This window comes from Protobothrops mucrosquamatus, unplaced genomic scaffold, assembly GCF_001527695.2.
Source record: "Protobothrops mucrosquamatus isolate PMUCROS unplaced genomic scaffold, P.Mucros_1.0 scaffold3387, whole genome shotgun sequence".
In the NCBI taxonomy this organism is placed as follows: Eukaryota; Metazoa; Chordata; class Lepidosauria; order Squamata; family Viperidae; genus Protobothrops; species Protobothrops mucrosquamatus.
The window spans coordinates 58,768-85,661 of NW_015389369.1; the positions used below are offsets into that span (position 1 = coordinate 58,768).

At 41.7% G+C, this 26,894-nt stretch overlaps 1 protein-coding gene across 1 annotated transcript in view; it reads left to right on the forward strand.

Moving 5' to 3' along the window:
* The window catches only part of KHDRBS3 (KH RNA binding domain containing, signal transduction associated 3), a 121,195-nt gene that overhangs the window by 58,125 nt on the left and 36,176 nt on the right, over positions 1-26,894 (forward strand). The window contains exons 3-5 of the mRNA XM_015826928.1: positions 5,102-5,218; positions 10,990-11,136; positions 20,445-20,584. Of these exons, the coding sequence (XP_015682414.1) occupies positions 5,102-5,218; positions 10,990-11,136; positions 20,445-20,584 (404 nt within the window). The remainder of the gene's footprint in view (positions 1-5,101; positions 5,219-10,989; positions 11,137-20,444; positions 20,585-26,894) is intronic.

Consider the following 26,894-nt stretch of genomic DNA (forward strand, 5'->3'; position numbering starts at 1 on the left):
GACGGAAGACGGGAAGAAGAAAAAAAAATGGGTGATTCAAACTCTGTTCAGGATATAATATTCTTGGGTGAAATATAAGATAATTTCCAGATTCGCAGCGTACATCTTGAATTTCCAAGTACAACAATGTAACTTTAGATACGGTTGTTGTATTTAGTTGCACTATAAAGGGAATGCAATACTCTGCATCCTGCCTTGTTTTCTGAAAATGTAAAATTGCATCTGCTAAAGTCTACAACCTTTCTGAATAACGGCCGAAGGGAGAGACCAACTCAGCAGTCCGTCTGGTTAGAAGACCAGGGATAATTTAAGGTGTGCTAGAAAATAATGAATCAGACCCAAATAAGGCAAGACACTTTATATAAAGAGGGAGGTAGAGCATCCCAGCACAGATGGTCCTTCTCTGTAGGTTATTACAGTAAAATCTATAGTGCCTTCAGCGATATTTCATTAGAGGGAATCCTCAACTTACGACCACAGTTGAATCTCAAATTTCTGTTGCTAAGCGACACAATAAAGTACGTTTTGCCCCATTTTAAGACCTTTGTTGCCACGTTTTCTTAAGTGAAACACTGCAGTTGTTGAGTATACAGCCAGCTGTGAAGTGAATCTGGCTTCCCCATTGACTTTGCTGGTCAAGGTCGCGAAAGAGGAGCACATGACCCCGGGATACCGCCACCGTCATAAATATGAATTGATTGCCAAGCGTCTGAATGTTGATCATCTGGCAACGGGGAAGCTGCAACGATCATAAGTGTGTGAAAACCAGTCATAAGTCCCCTTTTCTCAGTGCCATTGTAACTTTGAACAGTCACTAAACAAACTGTTGTAAGTCAAGGACGATCTCTATTGATTTCTAAAATCCAGAGGCCCCTCAACGATTTGTCTCAAAGATAAGCCATCCCAATCGGTTGCTGGAATTGGGTGTGTCTAGTTTAACGAAGAGAAGGACGAGGGGGGAACATGATAGCAGTGTTCCAATATCTCAGGGGCTGCCCCAAAGAAGAGGGAGTCAAGCTATTCTCCAAAGCGCCTGAAGGCAGGACAAGAAGCAAAGGATGGAAACTAATCAAGGAGCGAAGCAACCTAGAACTAAGGAGAAATTTTCTGACAGTTAAAACAATTAACCAGTGGAACAGCCTGCCTCCAGAAGTTGTGAATGCTCCAACACTGGAGGTTTTTAAGAAGAGACTGGACAGCCATTTGTCTGAAACGATATAGGGCAGTGGTGGCGAACCTATGGCACGGGTGCCAGAGGCAGCACTCAGAGCCCTCTCTGTGGGCACGCGCACCGTCGCCCCAGTCCTAGGCCTTCAGCTGGGTTTTATAAAACCTTTTCGCTTTAGGCCTCCGCCGTCGTGTGCAAAAAAAAAAAAAAAGGTTCAATCAATCAGTCAATTTCAACTTCTCGCTGGGAAAAAAAAGATCTTGCAAAATTGGAATTGATTGATTGAACTTTTTAGTCCCACCCAGTCTGCCGTTACCACTGCAGCCACGCCCACCCAATGGGCCACACCCACCCAATGGGCCACGCCCACCCGGCACCCGACGATGCATAAGTCGGTTTTGCGTTGTAGTTTGGGCACTTGGACTCTAAAAGGTTCGCCATCACTGATATAGGGTTTCCTGCCTGAGCAAGGAGTTGGACTATAAGACCTCCAATGTCCCTTCCAACTCTATTCTATTTTACTCTACTCTACTCCTATTCCTATTCTCCATTCCTATTCTCCATTCCATTCCATGTCATAGCATCTCACATAATCTTCTGTATCTGTTGGGAGTTCTTCTACCTACCAACACAAGGGGTATGGTTTGAAAAAGGCAGCGTAATGCTTTATCTCTGGGTAGCGTCGGTTAAAAGAAACCAACGCCCAGTGAAAGCAAGTGGAATAACTCTAATTTCACTTCCTCTTGTTACATGCTTGACCGCTGTTGATTTTTTTCTGACTTTCACTTTCCTTTGCCTTCCCAGCTTTGGCAGCAAAGACTCTGAGGTTTTGGCTCAGCCTTTCCTGATTCAGTACCCTCCAAATGAGTTGGATTGCAATTGGCAGAATACATTGGAAAGAAGCCAGGATTAAAAAAAAAAAAAAAAAAGCAACCTGACTGCAGGGCCGAATGTATTTTTCAACCACTTTTATGCTGCTAGTTTGTTGCTCAGTTAGCAGCAAAAAAAAACCCCAATCAGTATTACTGGGGAAGGGATTGAGGCTTTAACCTGTCTCTTTCCAGATCTTCCCTACGTCAGAATTGTTTTAACTTCATCTTTCCATCCTGGTATCTCCTAGTCAGCAATCCTGAGCAAAGTTGCTGGTTCTGTGCTACTGCTAGCTACAAAAATTTGGCTATCCTGAGGCAGAGGGGAATTAATAATACGAAGTAGCATAGGGAAAGAAGGACCACAAGGATGGTATGAAATGTATCTTTGTTTGATAGCTGGCTGGCTGGCTTGATCGATCTATCTATCTGTCTATCCATATATCCATCCAAAGGAAAAGTGTGGGTTCTCTCCCTCCACAATATGTACATACATATGGATAGCACATACATACACATACATATGTAAGCAGACAAACACGTGATGTAGCTGAACTGGTCATTATATTTATTCGGTTATGAGCCACCTACGGTCGTCTCTTGATGAGATGGGCAGCATACAAATTTAATAAATGAATAAAATAAATGCCATGGATGACTTTGGACCAGTCTGTCTCGCTTGGCTTTTGGATTAAAAAATAAATAAAAAACCTGCAATAGATCAATGTGGCAGATGATGATCTAAAGCCTTCAGTGAACAGACTTCCATCCTGCAGTGGATTGATTCAGACTAAGGGGTGTGTGATTGTCTCTGTCTCTATCTATCTATCTATCTATCTATCTATCTATCTATCTATCTATCTATCTATCTATCTATCTATCTATCTTTCTATATCTAATCTGTCATTCATCTCCCCACAAGGTGAGTCTGGATGGCTTACAACATTTAAAGCAATAAAACCATACAAATACAGGTAGCCCTCGACTTGTAACTTTGAACGGTCACTAAATACTATAACGGCATTGAAAAAAGTGACTTATGACCATTTTTTACAGTTGTGATCATTGCAGCATCTCACATGATCAAAATTCAGATGCTTGGCAACTAACTGGTATTTGTGATGGTTGCAGTGTCTCATGTGATCCCCTTTGCAACCTGATAAGCAAAGTGAACAGGGAAATCAGATTCACTTAACAACTGTAGTACTTAACAACAAGAAAAGTCATAAAATGAGGCAAAACTCACTTAAGAAACGTCTCACTTAGCAATTTTGGGCTCCATTACGGTCATAAGTTGAGGACTACCTGTACATATATCTAATAAAAATAGCAACAGCACTTAGACTTATATACTGCTTTACAGTGCTTTATACCCCTTTGTAAGTGGTTTACAGAGTCAGCATCTTGCCCCCAACAATCTGGTTTCTCATTTTACGGTCGTCGGAAGGATGGGAGGCTGAGTCAGCCTTGAGCCGGTGAGGATCAAACTGCTGGTAGTGGGCAGAATTATCTTGCAATACTGCATTCTGACCACTGCGTCACCACGACTCTTGCAAATACAAATGTATCCCAGCAGTTATACATGTTCGTCTTAAGGTATATTCTGACATAGTTTCCTAAATTTAAACATTTCCCCAGTTACAGACTAAGGCACCAAGAACTGCAGAAAATCTACAAAAATGGCAAGGCAAACTTGGATGCAGTGATTGGCATCTAAGAATCCTAACTGGACAGGTTTCTCCTACTCTCATGACTGTCAATCCAATAGAAATTCTGCAGGCTGTCAAAAGACAAAAAAAAAAGCGATAAAAAATTCCACAGCTCTGAGTAATCTCCCAGGCTACGTTTGAGCCAGCCCAAAAAGCTGAAATAATCTGTCCAAAGGACGTGAATGCTACAGCTTACATCCCTGGTACTTTTGCCATCTTCCATTCGTCAAAAGTCCCTTCAGTCCTTAAGGGGACCATTTTTCCCCCCTCAAGAGAGCGCTTATTTTTAGGTTTTGCCTCTTGAGGGTCAGATCAGAGACAGATTGCCTTCTCACTGCTGGAAGCCATCTTGGCTGGTCCTGTCAAGTGTGTCTTGCTTTGCCCCAGAACGTCAGTCAGTGTCATCTCTTGTCAATCTCTCTCTGTTCCCAGTAGATTTGAGCATTTTCAGTGTCTAGACCAGGAGTAGGCAACCTTGGCTCTTTTATGACTTGTGGGACTTCAACACCCAGAATTCCTGAACCAGCCATGCTGACTCGGGAGTTCTGGGAGTTGAAGTCCACAAGTCATAAAAGAGCCAAGGTTGTCTACCCCTGGTCTAGATCCAGAGGTGTCCAATCTTGACAACTTTTAAGACTTCTGGACTTCAACTCCCAGAATTCCCCAGCCAGCTATGGACAACCCTGATCTACACCTGGCCGTTCTCTGACTTGTGGTTGGGTATTTTGTGAGATAAACGGGAAAACGGATCAGTCGGAATTTCATCCCTACCTTATGGTTTCTTGTCTTCCCCAGAAAGCAAAAAGACCATTGAATCCAGATGAGCTTTACTTAAATTGTGGCAAGAACGGTCATAAAATGGGGCCAAACTCAATAGCTGTCTTGCTTAGCAACAGAAATTTTGGGCTCAGTTGTGGTTGTAAGATGAGGACTACCTGTATCTGTTTTTCACGGAAATAGATTAACTTAATGGGTATCCTTTTATTATTTTTGACAATTGGAGCTCCAGATTTTTGTTTTCAGATTCCTACAAAATTTTTTTTTGATCCCTTTATCACTTCTTATGTACCTTTCTATTACCGTAGAACTTTTTAATGCGAAGAAAGCTGCCAGCAGCAAAAAGTGCTAGCATTATGGTAATAATTTTTTATATGTTCTTCCTCTTACTTGTCCTCAGCAGCAGCAAAATTTACAGCCTAATGTGTTTCTTTATTTCACAGAAGTAGACAAATGCTGTTTTCAGCAGCATTTTTTTTTTTTTATCCCCGGCACGAATCTTAAGTCAAGCTTATAGCTTCTCAGCACTGTGGGTAGATACTTTATTGGTTTTTATTGTTGCTTATTTTGTCTTTCAGTTCAACTTTGTGGGGAAACTTTTGGGCCCGCGTGGCAATTCTCTGAAGCGCTTGCAAGAAGAGACGTTGACAAAAATGTCAATATTGGGAAAAGGATCCATGAGGGATAAAGCAAAGGTAAAAATGCTGGCCGAAGATCATTAGTGTGTGCACTGAACTGCTGTGTGTGTGTGTCTTTCTTCACCAATCCTAGTGTAGCCTGGGGAAAATTAAAGCTAACACAAGTCAAGGTGTGTATACAATGACCTATCCCTATTTGCATTCTGCATGCAATTTCCTCTGCCCTCCGTGCATTCCTACCTCAGAGAAAATACAAGTTTTTGCGTGTCTTTTGTGGATAGTTGGAATATACTGTTGACTGTTGTGCGAATTAGTTGCCTAGCAGAGTAATGGCATGGGGGAAAAAACTGTACTTGTGTCTAGTTGTTTTGGCGTGCAGTGCCTTATAGCGCCATCTTGAGGGGAGGAGTTGAAACAGTTTATGTCCAGGATGTGAGGGGTCTCTAGATCAGAGTTCTCCAATCTTTCTGGGCTCATGCCCCGGAGGAGAGAGCAGCTTCCAAATTACTGCGTGCACTGGCGTAGTATTAGTGGCCGTGTTCGCGCATGCGCTGACGCTATGCACATGTGCAAACTGCTGCACACCCCCGCAGCAGCTAGCGACCATTTATGCATGCACAAACACCCCGCGCTAGCGGCCTGTTCGCACATGCACAAACGGGGCATGTCCCCCCACGCTACATCCCGTTAACGCAAATGCGCAAACGGGGCCACGGGCACTAGCACAAGTGGGGGGGATGCGAGCCCACACGTGCACGCCCTGGCCAACCATTTCTGCAGCCTGTTGGCCAAGAGCCCACGGCCCATATGTTGGGGACCCCTGCTTTAGATAATTTCTCAGCCCTCTTTCTGGCTCATGCAGTATACAGGTCCTCAGTGGAAGGCAGGCTGGTAGTAATGGTTTTTTCTGCAGTTCTGACTATCTGTTGAAATAAATGTCTTGTTTGGTTGCAGTGTCAAACCAGATGTCATGGTTCCAACAGATGAAACTCTTCAAAGAACTTCGAGGCATTGTTTACCTTAAATAAATCTTTTATTCGAGTAGCATCATATCATCACTACATAATCGAAGCCAAAAACTGAATTCCCCTTCCCTGGGCACATAGTATCAAAGCACAATTCCCTCCTCCAGTTAACAGTCATAAATCACATTCCCCAATTAGCTTGAAGCACAGGGCTTCCTCTCCAGTTCTCCAGCCTGCCAATTCTTTATCAGCTCTGGGCTCAATAACCTTGATTCTCACGCTAAGTTTAGTGTTGTTATGTCTAACTGGACTCTCATTCACATCCCCCCCTCCCAGCATCATCTAACTCTAAAAGCGAAAGGAAAAAGTTGGCTACATTTCCATCTGTTGTCAATGCAAAAACATCTGAAGTTAGCAGCGTTGACACCAGACAGTTATAGAGGTGCAAATGATAGACTCGGTAATTCCTTTGTAGAACTGTATCCAACAACTCCTTGAGCTTTCTGACTTGGGAAGAACACTCTTTGTTGTGCTTTTTTTGATGACATTTTTTTTTATAAAAGTTTTATTGGTTTTTCCCATTTTTTATACAAAAGCTTAGGACACAACGTGGTGGTCAGAGTGTCAAATCATTCAAAAACAAAGTCATATACATATAGCTCAAATTAATTATAAACAATTTGCTCTCCGTAAGGAATAATATTACTTATTAAAATTAAAATTAATACAATTTTAGATAAAGTTCAATCAAACAAAGATCCTCAATCACCTTGCAATTATGATAATCTATATCCTGTTTTAAGCTTTACTAATTGCAATTGTCTTATTCCAGTTACATTTCAATAGACATATAGTTGGGATTTCAGGTATCCTTAATAATAGATTGTTCATTAAAACTAATTTTTTCCCTATCACAAGTGGCTCTTACTCTCTCTATTACAGCGTATTTTTCACGTTTAAAATAATATAAATCCAACAAATGCAGTTCTATTTTTTAAAATATATTCTATCATTTCATCAATCCACATCTATAAAAAAATCTTTTTAAGCCCTTTTGTAAAGTTTACACCTTCAAATACTTATCAAGTATAATGTCAAGAAATTCCCTGCCTTCATTCATTATTAAATCAAACAGAAATTCTCTCTCTATTTCAAAATAATTATCATATTTAAAATAACAGTATAGTTCCAAAAAAAACCCCACACATATCTATTTTTAAACACGTGTTCTATCATTTCACCACTCTACGTCTATAAAATCTTTTTCACCCCTAAACAAGTTTGCTCCCTAATAATTATCAACTATGATATCAATCAATTCTCTTTTGATGACATTTTTAATGTCAGGTGTCCATTTTAAGTCTTGAGATATTATAGTATTATAAGAGGTGGTAGGATAAGGGAGGGCTTCTCCTAAAGTCTACTATCATTTCTACAGTTCTGAGTGTGTTTCAGTCACCTTTGCCCTTGTCTGTTGTCTGAATCAGCAAGGAGTGTCCGTAATCCTCTTGTTCACTTTGCTTGACAGTCCCCCATTAGCATACAATAACTTTATTACAGTTTTCATTTGCACTTTTATCTTTCAATTCTGGATGCTCTTTAGACCAGTGGTTCTCAACCTTTTTAATGCCGCGACCCCCAACCGGTCGTAAGTCGAGGACTAAACCGGTCGTAAGTCGAGGACTTTCCCTGCCCGGGAGTGCCATGCATGCGTGGCTCCGCCCCCTGCGCCGGCCGAGGCGTAGCTGGCAAGCGGCAGAGACGGAGCAGGCCGACCACCAGCTGGCCCAGCCCAAGGGAGGTAAGGCACCCGCCGGAAAAGGGGGAAAAATGGCGGACAGCCTTGCTTGGCGACCCCCGTGAAATGTTCGATTGACCCCAAATGGGGTCGCGACCCATAGGTTGAGAACCGCTGCTTTAGACCATCTAGCAGAGCCTGTGAAGCTTGTTTACCAGGTGGTTTGTTTGTGTGTTTCTGAGCTGTGTTCACGCTTAAATTATTCAGTATATCAGGGCTTGCGTTGTTTCCCATGGGGAGACGATTAGAGTCTTAACAGCTCTCACTCTTAAAAAGGATTTTCTGAAAGCTGGCTTTGCTTTTTTCCAGATTAATTTTATTACTCGCAGCTCCTACTCCGTTCTGTTTGTGGACTTTGCTAAATTGCCTAAAAAGTAAAGCATTCTCTTCACCTTTCAAAAGCTGCCTTCGTTAGTTGCAAGTAAGACAGCACTGGAATGCAGATAGGGGACGGAACAGCCTGATGCCACAAATAAGCTAATAAGAGCAAAGACTTTACATCTTTCCTTCTACCGGTTTTTTGTTACAAGCCTCAAACTGCCAGCCTTGATGTGTTAACTTGCTCGATTTACGTGGGCTTGTCAACCGATCCCATTACTTTTGCTGTAAATTTCAGAACAAAAAGATTGCTACCTAGAAGTTGTTTTTGAGTGACATATGCCTAAGTAGCTCATAATTACAACACAAACCAAGAGCAGATGCAAGAACTTTTTAACAAGGCCAGTCAAAAGTGGGTCTGTGGTCCTTTTTGGAAAAAGAGTGCAGCGTATTTTTAATACACCCCTAACTAGAACAATAATATAGAAACACTTCAGAACATACATAGACTAGAAATGTAAAAGACTATTCAGTATACCAGGAGCGTCTGATGTACTTGGGGGCGAGGAATGTCCTTAAATACCCCCTCTTCAAATCATTAGTAATATTGCTCTGTACTTCTAGTTTTGTTTTTCCCCAATCAGCACCCATTTATCTTCATTTACAAGCAGTCTTTTATCTAATTCTCTGTAAAGCATAATGCTAAATGCCCAAGCCTTTAATAAAATAAACGCAGTGGCTCACGTAAGTACAGTGGAAAATAGAAGGGTTTTGTGTGTGTGTGTGTGTAGATGTAGATACACACAGACACACATTCCATTTTCCAATACATCTGGGTGGGCTACTGTGTTTATTTTACTAAATGCTCATGGTAGGTAGGTAGGTAGGTAGGTAGAGAAAGAGAGAGAGAGAGAATGAATATCAAGCCAGATTTTGAGGTTGCGTACTTATTTATCAAATATGTTGCAAGTAGATGGGGTCGAAATACCAAAAGACATTTTGTTCCAGACCTTCCTTTACCTTCCCTGTTTTATCCTATCTCTGTGGTTTATCCGTGATTACCTATATGTGTTGAAAGGGTCAATGGCATCTGCCAAGCATCGCAATATTTCAGTTGCCAGGCAACAGAGATAAGATAGAATGGCAAAATAGAGGAAGTAGAGCAGAAATAGAACACTTGGTGAGGGAAAAGTGTTGTGAAAAAGATGAAAACTTAAGCAGACTTTATGTTATAGGCTAGAGGTTGGTGGCATTTCATAGTTGGGGGGAAAAAAAGATGAAGTCATGTCATGGACTCGTCAGGTACCTCTTTTGGTGTGACCAAGTGGGATGAATGAGGTTGCCCATCTTTATTAAAGCCGGCACTAAAATACTTAGCTGATTGACAGCTCGAGAGGGCAACCAAATTCTGTTCAGCTTTCATTTCCAGAAAGTCTGGGAGATAGTTATTTTTTTCTTCAGTCGTGGTGGGTCGATGCGTGAGCAAATAAGCAACTTTTAACTCAGAATGCAAAGTGCACCTTTTTCTAAGAGCATAGCAGGATTTTGAGAATTCTCACAAGGCTGGGGGTTCTTTAGAAGATGCCTAACTCCATCTTGTTCCAGCCCCAATTACAAGGGCAATGGTATACAATCCAATGTATTTTTGGTTTAAGAGGCAGACTATTGTAGATTGGTTGAGCAGCTACTGTATTGAATGGAACCATGAGAGGATTATTGGCAAAGTTCAATCTAATTCAGGATTCTCTCTCTGGTACCATATAATAGTTTTTCTCAATCTTGGTCACCTTAAGATCTCTGGACTTCAACTCCCAGAATTGCTTGCTAGGAATAATGGGTGTTGGTCTAAAGAGCTTCAAGTGCCTAAGGTTGAGAAATAGCGCCCATATAGACCCTTGTTATTAAAGACCTAAGGCCTAGTTTGTGCTCATAAAATTGGCTTGGTTACAGCTTAGAAAGGGCTCAAATGTGGCCATACGTCAAGGACTACCTGTATACTATAAAAGATTAGCGGAGTGGGTCCTATGGTATCTTAGAATTATTTAATTAAACGATAACACGGGACTCCATATGGTATATTTATTTCCAAGTTCATTTTGGTTCATTATATGCAACATTCCCGTTTTCCCCACCCTCCCGATCCCTTTGTTGTTGTTAATTGCGAAGTCGTGTCCGACCCATCGTGACTCCATGGACAACGTTCCTCCAGGCCTTCCTGTCCTCTACCATCTTCTGGAGTCCATTTAAGCTCACGCCTACTGCTTCAGTGACTCCATCCAGCCACCTCATTCTCTGTCATCCCCTTCTTCTATTGCCCTCCGTCTTTCCCAGCATTAGGCTCTTCTCCAGTGAGTCCTTCCTTCTCATTAGGTGGCCAAAGTACTTGAGTTTCAACTTCAGGATCTGGCCTTCTAAAGAGCAATCGGGGTTGATCTCCTCTAGGACTGACCGGTTTGATCGCCTTGCAGTCCAGGGGACTCGCAGGAGTCTTTTCCAGCACCATAGTTCAAAGGCCCCAATTCTTTGGCGGTCAGCCTGTCTTATGGTCCAACTTTCACAGCCATACATTGCAAGTGGGAAAACCATGGCCTTGACTATACGCACTTTTGTTGGCAGGGTGATGTCTCTGTTTTTTAGTATGCTGTTTAGTATGTTTACTCCTAGCAATGTGTAAAAACTATTCTTGATAATGGTGACTTGCATTTCTCCATGCAGTGGTTTCATATGTCATTTTTCCGTCTTCCCAGGAAGAGGAGTTGAGGAAAAGCGGAGAAGCAAAGTACTTTCATCTAAATGATGATTTGCATGTTCTCATCGAAGTGTTTGCCCCACCAGCTGAAGCCTATGCCAGAATGGGACATGCGCTGGAGGAAATTAAGAAATTTCTCATTCCTGTAAGTACAGATCACGGCCATTTTCTTTCTTTCTTTCTTTCTTTCTTTCTTTCTTTCTTTCTTTCTTTCTTTCTTTCTTTCTTTCTTTCTTTCTTTCTTTCTTTCTTTCTTTCTTTCTTTCTTTCTTTCTTTCTTTCTTTCTTTCTTTCTTTCTTTCTTTCTTTCTTTCTTCCTTCCTTCCTTCCTTCCTTTCCTTCCTTCCTTCCTTCCTTCCTTCCTTCCTTCCTTCCTTCCTTCCTTCCTTCCTTCCTTCCTTCCTTCCTTCAGTTTCTATGGCCGCCCACCTCAACACATGACTCTGGGCAGCAGACAGAATTAAAATAAAATGAAAACAATTGCAAATATTACAAAGTTAAAATGCAAAAACAAGTAAGAAACAGCAACATCAAATCTCTACCACAGAGGAGCTTTTTATTTGAATTCATTTGTACATTTAGATTTCTTTTTCAAAGTGTCCTGGCTTTATTTTTTGATAACAATGCTGTGGTATCTCTTTAGCATATCCATTTGTCCACAACATTTCTCTTGCAAAGCTCAGCGTGTGTATGTTATGTGCTACACAGAATAGAAAAGGTAGGCCTTCTACCTTCATGGAAGACCATTCAGAAAGTTCTTAACATATGACCAGTTTAGAGACTGTACTCTTTCTAGAGTCTCAACAATGACCTCTGGTTAAGTGAGCCATTGGACGTATGGCCTCACTTGAATCAGAATAGAGCTGGAAGGGACCTTGGAGGTCTTCCAGTCCAGCTCCCTGCTCAAGCAGGAGACCGATACTATTTCAGACAAGTGGCTGTCCAATCTCCTCTTAAAAGCTTCCAGTGATGAAGCACCCACAACTTCTGGAGGCAAGCAGTTCCACTGGTTAATTGTCCTCACTGTCAGGAAATTTCTCCTTAGTTCTAGGTTGATTCTCTCCATGATTAGTTTCCATCCGTTGCTTCTTGTCCTGCCTTCAGGTGCTTTGGAGAATTGCTTGACTCCCTCTTCTTTGTGGCAGCCTCTCAAATACTGAAGGACTTCAATTGTATCACCCCTGGTCCTTCTCTTCATTAAACTAGACCTACCCAATTCCAGCAACGGTTCTTCATATATTTTAGCCTCCAGTCCCCTGATCATCTTTGTTGCTCTTCTCTGCAGTCTTTCTAGAGTCTCAACATCTTTTCTACATCATGGCGACCAAAACTGGATGCAGTATTCCAAGTGTGGCCTTACCAAGGCATTGTAAATTGGTATTAACACTTCACGTGATCTTGATTCCATCCCTCTGTTAATGCAGCCTAGCAGTGTGCTGGCTTTTTTGGCAGCTACTGCACACGACTGGCTCATATTTAAGTGATTGTCCACTAGGACTCCGAGATCCCTCTCACAGTTACTACTTTTGAGCAAGCTACCACCTATACTATACCTGTGCATTTGGTTTTTCTTGCCTAAATGTAGAACCTTACTTTTTTCACCATTGAATTCCATTTTGTTAGATAGCGCCCAGTGTTCAAGTCTGTCCAGGTCTTCCTGTATCTTCAGTCTGTCTTCTGGAGTGTTGGCTATTCCTACCAGCTAGTAGCACTGTTGTTAAGCGAATCTGTCTTCCCCATTGACTTTGCTTGTCAGAAGGTGGCAAAGGGGATACCAGAACACGGCAACAGTCATAAATACATGTCAGTTGCCAAGCATCCAAATTTCAATCATGTGACCATGGAGATGCTGCAGTAGTCATCCATGTGAAAAATGGTCACAAGTTACCTTTTTCAGAGCCGTTCTGACCTCATTAAACAAATGGTTGTAAGTTGAGGACTACCTCTGTGTGGTCCCTTGCACTTAAGTTGCGTGTTTATCATTCATACCTCACACTATTATGGCCTTATTAATTCAGTGGTCTAAGTTAATGCAGGCATATGAAGTCCATGATTTTAACCAATGTGTTTACTTTCTTCTTTTTTTAATTTTTATATTTCCTTTTTTCTCTTTACAAACAAACAAAATACACAGTACATTTTTTCTTTTTTCTTAACAATACTATGTCCTACATCTCTTACATTTATTTACATTTATTTACATTACTTCTCATATTTTTTTATCCCTCAATTCTAACCAATTATAATACATGTCCCATATCTCGTAAAATTCTGTAGCTTCTTTGTCTTTCAATTCTAAGGTAAGTTTGTTCATCTCAGCACAATCTAATATTTTACATATAATCATTGCATTTGTTGGTATATTTTTCCTTTTCCAACATTGCGCATATGCAATGCGTGCTGCAGTTATAATATGTATAATGATGTATTGGAGTCGTTTCTCGATTTTTGGGTTGATTATGCCTAATAAAAATATTTCGGGTTTGAGTTCAATTTGTTGTTTTGTTATTTCCTGTAACCATCTCCTAATCTGCTCCCAATAGGTCTTTGCTTTGGGGCATTGCCACCACATATGATAAAATGTTCCTTCTTTTTTTTTACATTTCCAACATTCCGGATTCATATTTTATATATTTTGGCCAATCTCGCTGGTGCTAAATGCCATCTGTGGAACATTTTGTATTGGTATTTACTTTCTAATGTACTTTTGTCATGATTGTTCAAAAGTGGCACTCTGCTGCAGGTGATTTAGATAATTTCCCCAAACCTGCTACTTAGAAATAGATTTGACTGTTAGGCACTGGCCTGACCATTTTATTGGTCACTTTAATCAGGCGGTTAGTTTTCTCCAAATTACCTGCGTGGAAACTTTTGCAATTAATGAGTCTGTAGCAGCAGGCAATCCAGTTGAGTGTGGTTTGTTCATGTTGTAGATTATTAGCACAAATACTTCTTGATTACCTCCCCACGGCTGATAAATTAAAAAAAAAAAAACAATTTTCAAAACACCATAAAAGCAGGAAACATTAAGATGATAGAAAGCAGCCTACAGAATAGAAGCATTAAAATACTTAAAAATTAAAATAGTTTAATGGCCTAGCATAAAAGTTTTGCAGAACCATGCAAAAAGAGAAGAGTAGTACCAAATGAGATAGCCTTTTATAATCATCTCAAGGATTGAAACATCTTGCATGTACAGGAAACCCTTATTAGACCCTTATTATTATTTTGGCTTCAGTAGACAATATATGTATTTGGACATTTCTCTAAGATAATGGATTTCACTCATTGTATCCGTACTATTATAAATGGTTCACTGAATTTTACATTAATTCTGCCAATTTATGTCACTGACATCAATTATGCAGATGGTGTACATTTGGATTGAATTTAATGGTAATTTAAAATTTAACAGTTACCTCCTATCCAGGAATATGCTAAATTGAGTTTTACTGTGTATTCCAAACCATTTGGCATGTAGTTTACCACATACAGTATATACATGCAAATAAGCTGAGAATTTTCTGTGTCAAAATACACCCACAAAATTAGGTTCCGTTTATGCACAAATAGGCTTTTTTGCGTATATACGGTAACACTTTAAAAAGTACCCATATATCTTGTATTTCCCCACATATAAGCCTATCCAAAGATAAGCTGACCCTCACAGTTTTAACTATAGTGCCATGAAAAATGGATAATCCATGGATTATCCATGGCTAAGCTAATTATTTAAAATTAAAACATGTGAAAATTTTGAGAGTTGAATTATCTGTGGGTGGCACTTTCCCACCGTTTTTGGGTTAAAAAGGGACAGCTTATCGGTGGATGGGCTTATACGTAAATGTATATAGCCATTTCAAGATTCTATACATTTTGTAATTCCCTAAAAAGCAGTCATAGAACTATTATAAAGACATGATAAATGTGTATTTTAGTAATTAGAAATGAATGCATTCCTAAGTCTTCTGAACCTTAGATAACTCTTTCACTTTTGCAATGAAATGACAGTGTTGTGAAGAAGCCTGAAATTCATGTATGCTGTTTGGGGGCTAAAAATAATATGTAAGTTACTTGTTACATAACATTTACCACACATCGGCAATCCCTAAGGCTATTTCATTACATTAAAATTGTGGAGGAAGATAAAGAATGCCAGGATTGTAGCTGGTTTGAAGATCCTTTCTACTATCCTACATTCTCGAGGATGATAACAATACTGGTATTCCTTGACTTACGACCACAGTTGGGCCCAAAATTTCTGTTGCTAAGTGAGACGTTTCTTAAGCGAATTTCGCCACAGTTGCTAAGTGAATCACTGTAGCGGTTTAGTTAGTAACACAGGTTGTTAAATAAATCTGGCTTCCCCGTTGACTTTTCAAAAGGCGATCACATGACCCCGGGACAGTGCAACCGCCATAAACGTGTGGCACTTTCCAAGCATCTGAATTGTGATCATAGGACAATGGGAATGCTGCAACAGTTGTGAATGAGACAAACGGTCATAAGTCACTTTTTTTCCCCAATGCTGTTATAACTTTAAAAGGTCAATGAAGTAAGTAAGTCAAGGACTATCTGTATCTATTAATCTCTACCTTGTTCCCCCACAAATAAGACCCATTCTTAGGTAGGTAGGTAGGTAGGTAGGTAGGTAGGTAGGTAGGTAGATAGATAGATAGATAGATAGATAGATAGATAGATAGATAGATAGATAGATAGATAGATAGATAGATAGATAGATAGATAGATGTAGGTAAGTAGGTAGGTAGCTAATAGGTAGGTAGACAGACAGATAGATAGATGTAGGTAGATGGTAGGTAGGTAGGTAGATGTAGGTAGGCAGACAGACACAGACAGACATAGAGAGAGAGAGAGAGAGAGAGAGAGTAGGTAGGTAGGTAGGTAGATAGATAGATAGATAGATAGATAGATAGATAGATAGATAGATAGATAGATAGATAGATAGATAGATAGATAATAGGTAGGTAGGTAGAGAGAGAGAGAACCTCCAAAAGAGGCAGGAGGTCTTATTTTCGGGCGATGTCTTATTTATTTCCCCAACACCTACCTCGCCTCGTGATGGCAGCACTGACAGCCCCATCTAGCAAGAGCTCATGTGGCTGCTGGCCCACTGCTGCGGCCACTCGTGGCAGGAGGCCGCACAGCCCGCCATGAGGCGAGGCAGGGGGTGGAACTGCCCAAACACTTTTCGCCCAGATGGAGAAATGATGGAGACTGAAAGTTTTGTCTGCTTGCAAATGGGGCACTTGGAGTCGGAGTGAATTGCTTGGTTTCTAAGTGCCCCATTCACAAGCATATGAAGCTTCCAGTCTCCCTCTGGGCGAAAAATCTGCAGCACATCTGGATCACCTGCCTCCTCCTCCCTCCCCCACCTCTGCCTCCATGCTCAGACTTACCTGTGCTGTGCCAAGGGGCTGGCGGGTTGCGTCTGCTGCCAGACACTGTCCCTACACCAGGGGTAGGCAACCTTGGCTCTTTTATGACTCGGGGACTTCAACTCCCAGAATTCCTGAGCCAGCCATGCTGAGGGGAAAGGGAGAGGTTTCCAAGCTGAGCCATGCTGGCTCAGGAATTCTGGGAGCTGAAGTCCACGAGTCATAAAAGAGCCAAGGTTGCCTAACCCTGCCCTACACGCTCCCCGCTGCTTGTGCTGGCCATGTGTCCCCCCCTCCCGGCCTTGTTTTTAGGGTAGGGCTTACATTAGGCCCACCCCCAAAAAATCAGGCTAGGTTTTATTTTTGGGGTGGATTTTGTTTTCGGGAAAACACGGTAGTATCTCTAAATTAATATCGTTTCACTGGTTTTGCACTGCTTGTTCAATGTTTGTACTAAATCCTCCTTGTAAATGATTTCCAACATTTGTTTGGAAAATGGTTACGTGTGTTAAAATAGCAGCGAGCACACCAGAAAAATGAAAATTACCTTGCCACTTCCTAGGAAATGAATATCAGAACTAGAGACCGAGGCTCAGCGCAAAATTTCCTTTTGTTTTATTGATTCTTCTGTGACTTAAAAGCTTTGCTTCTTCTTAAAATACAGGCCTAATTATGTGTAACTGGAGATTAACATTAGCCTATGGATACATATGTCCTTTATTACCTTAAAATCCGGGCATCATGAGTCCTTAGAGATTTGTGATTTATGCATTTATAGCTAACATTTCTGATGTTTTCAGCGAACAAATATATATAAAAAAGAATAAAAATGCAACTTGTTCTGTTTTTTGTGCCTTTTCAAAGCCACAATGAAGGCATGAGGTTTTATATGAAAGTTGACATGCCTCTCTTTCCCCCCTGATAGTCTTTTGGATTTTTCTAGACAAATGTTTTCAATCTGTTCTTCCAGTTGTTCAGTTAATGAAGTGTTTAGCAATCCTGACAGGATTTATGAATTTAGTATCCGGGGTAACATTTCTTCAGTGGGAAAAGAAACTTATCTAGAGTCCCCGTGGGAGTAAGATGAAAGAAACCATATTGGCTTCCTTCATCCTCCTTTATACAATGTTATCTAACTCAATTAGAGAATATTCTGCAATAGCAATTGAGCTGTGAAGAGCTAACATCAGTTCATTGATCGATTTTTCCCACCATCCTGCACGTGGAAGAACACATCTTATATATGTAAGATTATTAAAATATCTTTTTTTAGAATGGGGAGGCATTCTGGGAACTGAACGAATCCATGCAGTTCTCTTGAAAAAAGGCAGTCAATGGAGAATAGAAAAGTTTATTGCTTGTTTCTTACTTGTGGCATGGCGCCTTCTGCTTGGAGGTTCTTAAAATCACAAAGAAGAGGGGGTCAGGTTGTTCACCAGAGGGAAGGACGAGAAACAATGGTTGGAAGCTGACCAAAGAGCGAAGCAACCTGGAATTAAGGAGAGACTTCCTGACAGTGAGGACAATCAACCAGCGGAACAGCTTGCCTCCAGAAATCGTGGGCGCTCCATCACTGGAGGTTTTAAAGAAGAGTCTAGACCAGTGATGGCGAATCTTTTAGAGACCGAGTGCCCAAAAACCGCCCCGCCCCCTGGCCTACCCCCGCTCTGCCCCCCACTCTGCCCACTCGCAGGGCCACTCACCACAGATCGCCCAGGCAGCCTTGCAGCGCCATGGCAGCCACGCCCTCTGCCTGCACCCCGCAGCATCATCTGCACGTGATGGGGTACGAGGGTGGAGTCTTGCCCGCAGCATCATCTGCACGTGATGGGGTACGAGAGTGGAGTCTTGCCCCTGTGCTTGGCTGCGCTGCTCTGTGTGGGCTGTGCCTGGGGGAGTCTCTCCTCCAGGCAGGCTGCTGGTGAGGAGGGGGTTGCGGGGCTGGGGCAACGGCCTGCGTGCCCACAGAGAGGGCTCCAAGTGCCACCTCTGGCACGCGTGCCAAAGGTTCGCCACCACTGGTCTAGACAATCACCTGTCTGTGATGATATAGGTCCTCCTGCTTGAACAGGGGGCTGTTCTAGAAGACCTCCAAGGTCCCTTCCTATTCTATTCTATTCTATTCTATTCTATTCTATTCTATTCTATTCTATTCTATTCTATTCTATTCTATTCTATTCTATTATCTTGTAAATGAAGAATTCAGTCTAGGCTACACATTAACAGCTTATATTAAGTATTCCTAACTGCATTTGGAAACTGTTTTCAAACAACTCTTGTGTTTGTTGCATTTGTATTATCTAATAGGCAGTTCCCACCAGACCAATCTCAAAGCTCTTGACCTATCTTAAGATCTTTCTTCTTCATTCTACAACAGTGTTTCTCAACCAGAGCAACTTTTAAGATGGGTGGACTTCAACTCCCAGAATTCCCCAACTAGCACGTGAAGTTCACCCATCTTAAGGTTACTCAGGTTGAGAAACGCTGTTCTATATCAAAAACAACTAGGCTGAGATAAGCTATGTAGAGCAGAACCTTAAGTGATATGGTTTATCTTGGGTTCTGATGTGTTTGTCTTCCACAATCAATGCTCAGTAAATCTACATCCATTAGGATATTTGTAGCTTGGGGTTGAACTGTATGGTCCTCAGTGATCTCTGAGCTTGGCTGTTTTCTTGCTGACCTTTTGTAACACAACTAGGTAACATTATCAATGCGCTGATGATACTACCTAATTGGGTGATGAAACGTCTGCAAGAAAACAACCAAGCTCAGAGAGCACCAAGGATCTCATAGTATTGCACATCCCTTATTTATGGATGCTACTGCTTACACTGGACATTATCTGTATTTCATGGAGGGTTCAGTAAGGAAGATGTATGTGGGATGTGTAAGGGACAATATGCTTGGCTGCTGGGTTGTGGGAAGGGCAGTCTCCTTGACACTATATCAGGTGTAGGCAACCTTGGCTCTTTTATGACTCGTGGACTTCAACTCCCAGAATTCCTGAGCCAGCCATGCTGAGGGAAAAGGGAGAGGTTTCCAAGCTGAGGCATGCTGGCTCAGGAATTCTGGGAGTTGAAGTCCACTAGTCATAAAAGAGCCAAGGTCGCCTGCCCCTGCCCTATACCATTTCACAGAGATGATTGTCCACCAATGCAATGGGAGTGATGTCGTTCTGAGGGAATTATACCGCTATTTCCTGGCCTATACAGGTAGTCCTAGTCCAGGGGTAGGCAACCTCGGCTCTTTTATGACTGGTGGACTTCAACTCCCAGAATTCCTGAGCCAGCATGGCTCAGCTTGGAAACCTCTCCCTTTCCCCTCAGCATGGCTGGCTCAGGAATTCTGGGAGTTGAAGTCCACGAGTCATAAAAGAGCCAAGGTTGCCTACCCCTGCACTATACAGAGAAAATGTACATAACCTGGATGATTACCGTCTGTCTTATCAGACTATGCTTAAATACTTCTGGACCCTGCTTTGGCAACTGCAGTTCTTAAGATTTCACTTGATTTGAGGACTGCATTTCTGGGATTTCTGGAGAATGGAAGTTACAAACAAGTTTACAGCAGGCAATTTAAAGAAAGCTGGTCTGTAAAGGGCTGTTGACCACAGCAAATAATAAAGTCTGTAGATACAGAAACATTAAATCTCTTCCCACAAGATTCGGAGGACAAACGGGAGGAAAAACACCTTCAAACTTTGTTTGAATCCAGCAAGAGACACTTCTTGCATTTTTTTTTCTCCCACTCACCAGCTTAAAGTAAGCTTAAAAGAGAGAGAAAAGAGAGAATTTCAGGCTTGGATTTCTTAAATCCTGTGGAATACTTTCTTTCAGATGTTTGTTTTGCAGCATTTTTTTGTTATCAAAGTGTTGAATCAGCTCTGTACGAAAAAAAATAAAAATAAATAAGACTGCACCAGTTCTACGGCTCTCCGCTCTTATAACTATAGAACCGTGAAATAAAAAAAATTGCTTTTAAGGCTTTGACAAGGAGTGTTTCTTCAACAGCGTGATGTCTTTTTCTTCCCCTTTCTTCTTTTTTTCTGTTCCAGGACTACAACGATGAAATCCGACAAGCACAGTTGCAGGAATTAACTTACTTGAATGGAGGCTCAGACAATGCTGAAGTTCCGGTCGTCCGTGGAAAGCCTCCATTAAGGACACGGGGAGGCCCGTCTCCTGCTTTGGCAAGGTAAGCAGCTGGGGGCAGAGATCAAATTTTGGGCTGTTGGCCGAAGGGTCACTTTACAGGGTTTTTACAGCATCCTGCGGTCACGTGACTGCAATTTTCAGTGGTCTTTCAATGACCCTTCAAAATTTAGCAGTAATAAAAGAGTTCCCCTCGGACGTTATCTCATTGTACTGAGGTAAACATTTATTAAATTCACAAATGCCTCCAGCACTACAGATGGGGATTCAGAATGGGGAATGGGGAAAATTGTTGTTGTGAGTTGCGAAGTCGTGTCCAACCCATCGCAATCCCATGGACAACGTTCCTCCAGGCCAGGGGTAGGCAACCTTGGCTCTTTTATGACTCGTGGACTTCAACTCCCAGAATTCCTGAGTCAGCATGTCTGGCTCAGGAATTCTGGGAGTTGAAGTCCACGAGTCATAAAAGAGCCAAGGTTGCCTACCTCCTCCTCCAGGCCTTCCTGTCCTCTACCATCTTCTGGAGTCCACTACCTGTATAGGCCAGGAAATAGCAGTATAATTCCCTCAGATCGACATCACTCCCATTGCAGTGGTGGACAATCATCTCTGTGAAATGGTATAGGGCAGGGGCAGGCGACCTTGGCTCTTTTATGACTCGTGGACTTCAACTCCCAGAATTCCTGAGCCAGTATGGCTCAGCTTGGAAACCTCTCCCTTTCCCCTCAGCATGGCTGGCTCAGGAATTCTGGGAGTTGAAGTCCACGAGTCATAAAAGAGCCAAGGTTGCCTACCTCCTCCTCCAGGCCTTCCTGTCCTCTACCATCTTCTGGAGTCCATTTAAGCTCACACCTGCTGCTTCAGGGACTCCATCCAGCCACCTCATTCTCTGTCGTCCCCTTCTTCTATTGCCCTCCATCTTTCCCAGCATTAGGCTCTTCTCCAGTGAGTCCTTCCTTCTCATTAGGTGGCCAAAGTGGGGAAAATTTTAGCTGACACCAAATACTCCAAGAAGTTGGAAACAAAGGGGAGATTGCTCTGGTCTCGGAAAGGATATTTTAGCCAGGAAAAAAAAAGAGATGGCGAAAAGAATCAAAAGCAATTGTAGAATGAGGCAACGAGGACAGAACTAAATTAAATAAAGAAATAAAAATCCTAGCTTTACTCACATACTCCTGCTGTCTGAAGTAAGGAGAATTAATTAGGGAAGAGATTTTAATTTGAAAGAAGAAACCCATCTCCGTAGTAGTTGGCACTGCCAATATTTGCCAACACTTTCCAGTAGAGAGAAGTTGTCTGAAACTAAGCCGGTGACCGACCCAGATTGGATACTCCCAATATTGTCGTGCAAAAACTGTGGTGTAGTTTTTAGATGCAGGAAAAATTGGAAAAACCTTCCAAGTTTCCTAAGCAGATATATACAGTGATACCTCGGTACTCATCGTTAATTGATTCCGAGAGGCGCGATGAGTACCAAAAATATTTTTCCCCTAAGGAATAATCTAGTGATTCACAAGGCAGCCGACACTGACAAGTTCTAGTTTGTGTACCAAACAAACGATGAATACCGGGACACAACTTTCGCATCAAAATGCATCGAGTACCAAATTTGACGAGTTTCAAAGCAGCTGAGTATCAAAGGACCACCATATATCTTTATGTGTATTATTGATTAATCCAGAAGACAAAATAGTTCAAATATAAAATAGAGAGGAAATAGAGGATCAACGGTGAAGATACAGAAACATAAATCCTATTCTCATAACATTTTTTTAAAGAATTTTCTCTCAACTGTCCCCTGTGAGCCTAGTTATTGCCTGTGATTGATCATTATCGATTGCTGTTTTTATCTTGGGTTTTTGTTTTGCTTTACAAGGTGCCTACAGTCCCATTGTTCAGTTTGGACCACCGTATAAATCCTTTAGATGAAATAAATAAATAAATGCATTAGGCAAACAAAGTCTTCCTGCAAATCTCAAAAAAGGTTTTTGCACGTCGCTGTGTAGCGACTGGCAAAATAATGGCTGGTTGAAAAAAGAAAATCGGGAGATTTTCAGGGGGAAAAATGTGATTGTTTTCTACTCTCTCTGGTTTGTTGGGAGAGATAGCACCTAGGGGTGATAGGGGCGTACATGTGTTGTAGATTATGAACTATTATCCTTGTCTAGCCATCTGCATGACACGAAAGGCTGAGCTGCGGTTATATGAAACAAAAAGGTTCACGTTTGATGCATTGATCGCTGAAGTAATCTTCAAAGCGTTCACCGTCTTGTCTTCTTTATCGGCTGCTACGTGCAAAAAGAGAAAAGATAGAGAAAGAAATCCTGCAGATACTGTATGCTTCTATGTCTTCTGTTGGCCCTTTAATCTTCTTTTCTTCTTTTTTTAAGACTGTACCTTGAATTAGACAGGCTGTGGGCCCTTGATCTGCTACTGAACAGAGCTGCTGCTAGCCTTCTATTTTTCTTTTTTTTAAAAACAGATTTTTTTTCTTTGATTTGGTTAAAATCCCTCAAGTTTTGTTTCTGGAGCATTAAAATAAGCATATGGAGATGTTTCTTCTTCTTCTTCTTCTTCTTCTTCTTCTTCTTCTTCTCCTCCTCCTCCTCCTCCTCCTCCTCCTCCTCCTCCTCCTCCTCCTCCTTCGTGTGATATCCCCCTATTCCCAGAAGCAGACAAAAAAAAAGTGATATTTATTAGTGACATAATCTCTATATCCACGCAGATGTGTACGTTGAGGCTCCTTCTGAAGAAACAAATGGAATTAATATTTTTGCAAGGGTTTTTTTTTCACCCAAAGGGTAGTTGCACAGCTCTCTGACCTGGTAGATTGCATTTTTCCTCTAATACATTTCATCATGCGTATCTATCAAGCGCACAAGACTGGGTTCTACCTTTATTAAAGCATTTCATGTGGCAGTTTGCATCATCTCTTACCCCAGCCAGGTTTGGGGAGATGCCCACTACAGATGAGATGTATGTGATGAAATACAATGGGGAGGACTTGTAATCAATCATCTAAAATTGGAAGCATATGTCACCATCCGTGGGAAAAAAAAATGCATGGTTCTCTTAATGAGCGTTCGAGAAGATCATTATCAGTCGCCAAGTTACTGATCTATTTTTTCCTTTCCTAAACAATTACATCAGATTTGCTTTTGACCATGGCTTGGAAGTATCCGGTAGATTCATACACTAATCTCATTTGTTGCTCAGAGTGGTTTACCGAAAAGAAAAGAAAAATACAAACATACAGGTGGTCCTCGGCTTACAACCTTCAGAGTTATAGCAGTATTTAAAACTTATTGACCGTTCCCCGTGGTCACATGATCAGAATTCGGATACTTGGCAACTGGCATGTACTTACGACCGTTGCAGTGTCCTAGGGTCACTTTTGCGACCTTCTAACAAGCAAACTCAATGGGGGAAGCCAGGTTCACTTAACAACCGTGTTCCTAATTTAACAACTGCGGTGATTCACTTAACAACTGTGGTGGAGGAAAGGTCATAAAATGGGGCAAAACTCAATTAGTAACTGTCTTGCTTAGCCCGCAGAAATTTTGGGTCCAGCTGTGATCGTAGATCGAGGACTTACGTGTATTTTGTTATTTTTTCATACCTCTTAATTTTCATTTCCACTTAAGCCATCAATATTAAACACATACAATTGCTGTGGAATGCCTGGGACTCAGTTGGGGACATTTTTGGGTGCGTCTGTCCTATCCTGGGAAGCAATGTGGCTGCTTTAATGAGACACAAACCGATTTCTCCAATTGAGTCCCACACATTCCAGAATCGCAACCCTAAAACTTTGCATAGCCATATCGTGGACTACATTTGGGTTAAGTAGAAGGACAGGGGAAAAGGAGGGGAAGGGGAAGAGGAAGATAATGAGCTGTGATGACACAGTGGTTACAATGCGGTATTGCAGGCTAACTCTGCTCACTGCCAGGAGTTCGATCCTGACTGGCTCAAGGTTGACTCAGCCTTCCATCCTTTCGAGGTCGGTAAAATGAGGACCTAGATTGCTGGGGGGCAAGATGCTAACTATGTAAACTGCTTAGAGCAGGGGTCCCCAACCCTCAGTCCGTGGACCAGCACTGGGCTGTGGCATGCCAGAAACTAGGCCAGGGGTAGGCAACCTTGGCTCTTTTATGACTCGTGGACTTCAATTCCCAGAATTCCTGAGCCAGCATGGCTCAGCTAGGAAACCTCTCCCTTTCCCCTCAGCATGGCTGCCTCAGGAATTCTGGGAGTTGGAGTCCACCAGTCATAAAAGAGCCAAGGTTGCCTACCCCTGAACTAGGCCATGGAAACAAGCAAAGCCCCAACCATGCCCCTTCCCGTCTGTGGAAAAACCACTCTCCATGGTAGTGGTCTCTGGTGCCCAAAAGATTGGGGGCCGCTGGCTTAGAGAGTGCTTTAAAGCAGCAGTTCCATACCTTTTGGGCACCAAAGACTAGTTCCATGGAGAGAGATTTTTCCACAGACCAGAGTGGGCTTGGTTTCCCCGTGCTGGGGACAGGGCTTTGCTTGTTTGCGCATACCAGTTGCTGACATGCCGCGGACCAGTGCTGGTCCACGGATCGGGGGGTTGGGGACCTCTGCTGTAACGCACTATGAAGCCGTATATAGGTCTAAGTGCTATTGCTCTTTGCTATTTCATTGCTCTTATTAATTAACAGACTTGGTGTTAAAAATGGGGCTGGCTGGGACGATTCGTAGGTAATTTTGCACTGATCTCTGTTTGCAGCAGGGTAAAGTTGGGTTAGGGGTTGGGGTTAGGGTTAGGGGTTGGGTTAGGGTTAGGTAAAGGGTTAGGGTTGGGGTTAGGGGTTGGAGTTAGTGTTAGAGGTTAGGGTTAGGTAAAGGGTTGGGGTTAGAGTTAGGTAAAGGGTTAGTGTTAGGGGTTAGGCTTAGGGGTTGGGGTTAGGGTTAGGTAAAGGGTTAGGGTTAGTATTAGGGGTTAGGGGTTAGGGTTGGTGGAGGTGATAAAAACACTGAAGATTCACTTTTCATGGCGATTCCCTCTTTTCTTCCCCCTAGAACCCGNTGATTCCGAGAGGCGCGATGAGTACCAAAAATATTTTTCCCCTAAGGAATAATCTAGTGATTCACAAGGCAGCCGACACTGACAAGTTCTAGTTTGTGTACCAAACAAACGATGAATACCGGGACACAACTTTCGCATCAAAATGCATCGAGTACCAAATTTGACGAGTTTCAAAGCAGCTGAGTATCAAAGGACCACCCTATATCTTTATGTGTATTATTGATTAATCCAGAAGACAAAATAGTTCAAATATAAAATAGAGAGGAAATAGAGGATCAACGGTGAAGATACAGAAACATAAATCCTATTCTCATAACATTTTTTTAAAGAATTTTCTCTCAACTGTCCCCTGTGAGCCTAGTTATTGCCTGTGATTGATCATTATCGATTGCTGTTTTTATCTTGGGTTTTTGTTTTGCTTTACAAGGTGCCTACAGTCCCATTGTTCAGTTTGGACCACCGTATAAATCCTTTAGATGAAATAAATAAATAAATGCATCAGGCAAACAAAGTCTTCCTGCAAATCTCAAAAAAGATTTTTGCACGTCGCTGTGTAGCGACTGGCAAAATAACGGCTGGTTGAAAAAAGAAAATCAGGAGATTTTCAGGGGAAAAAATGTGATTGTTTTTTACTCTCTCTGGTTTGTTGGGAGAGATAGCACCTAGGGGTGATAGGGGCGTACATGTGTTGTAGATTATGAACTATTATCCTTGTCTAGCCATCTGCATGACACGAAAAGCTGAGCTGCGGTTATATGAAACAAAAAGGTTCACGTTTGATGCATTGATCGCTGAAGTAATCTTCAAAGCGCTCACCGTCTTGTCTTCTTTATCGGCTGCTACGTGCAAAAAGAGAAAAGAGAGAGAAAGAAATCCTGCAGATACTGTATGCTTCTATGTCTTCTGTTGGCCCTTTAATCTGCTTTTCTTCTTTTTTAAGACCGTACCTTGAATTAGACAGGCTGTGGGCCCTTGATCTGCTACTGAAGAACTGCTAGCCTCCTAGTTTTCTTTTTTTTTAAAAACAGATTTGTTTTTTCTTTGCTTTGGTTACAATCCTTTAAGTTTTGTTTTCTGGAGCATTAAAATAAGCATGTTGAGGTGTTTCTTCTTCTTCTTCTTCTTCTTCTTCTTCTTCTTCTTCTTCTTCTTCTTCTTCTTCTTCTTCTTCTTCTTCTTCTTCTTCTTCTTCTTCTTCTTCTTCTTCTTCTTCTTCTTCTTCTTCTTCTTCTTCTTCTTCTTCTTCTTCTTCTTCTTCTTCTTCTTCTTCTTCTTCTTCTTCTTCTTCTTCTTCTTCTTC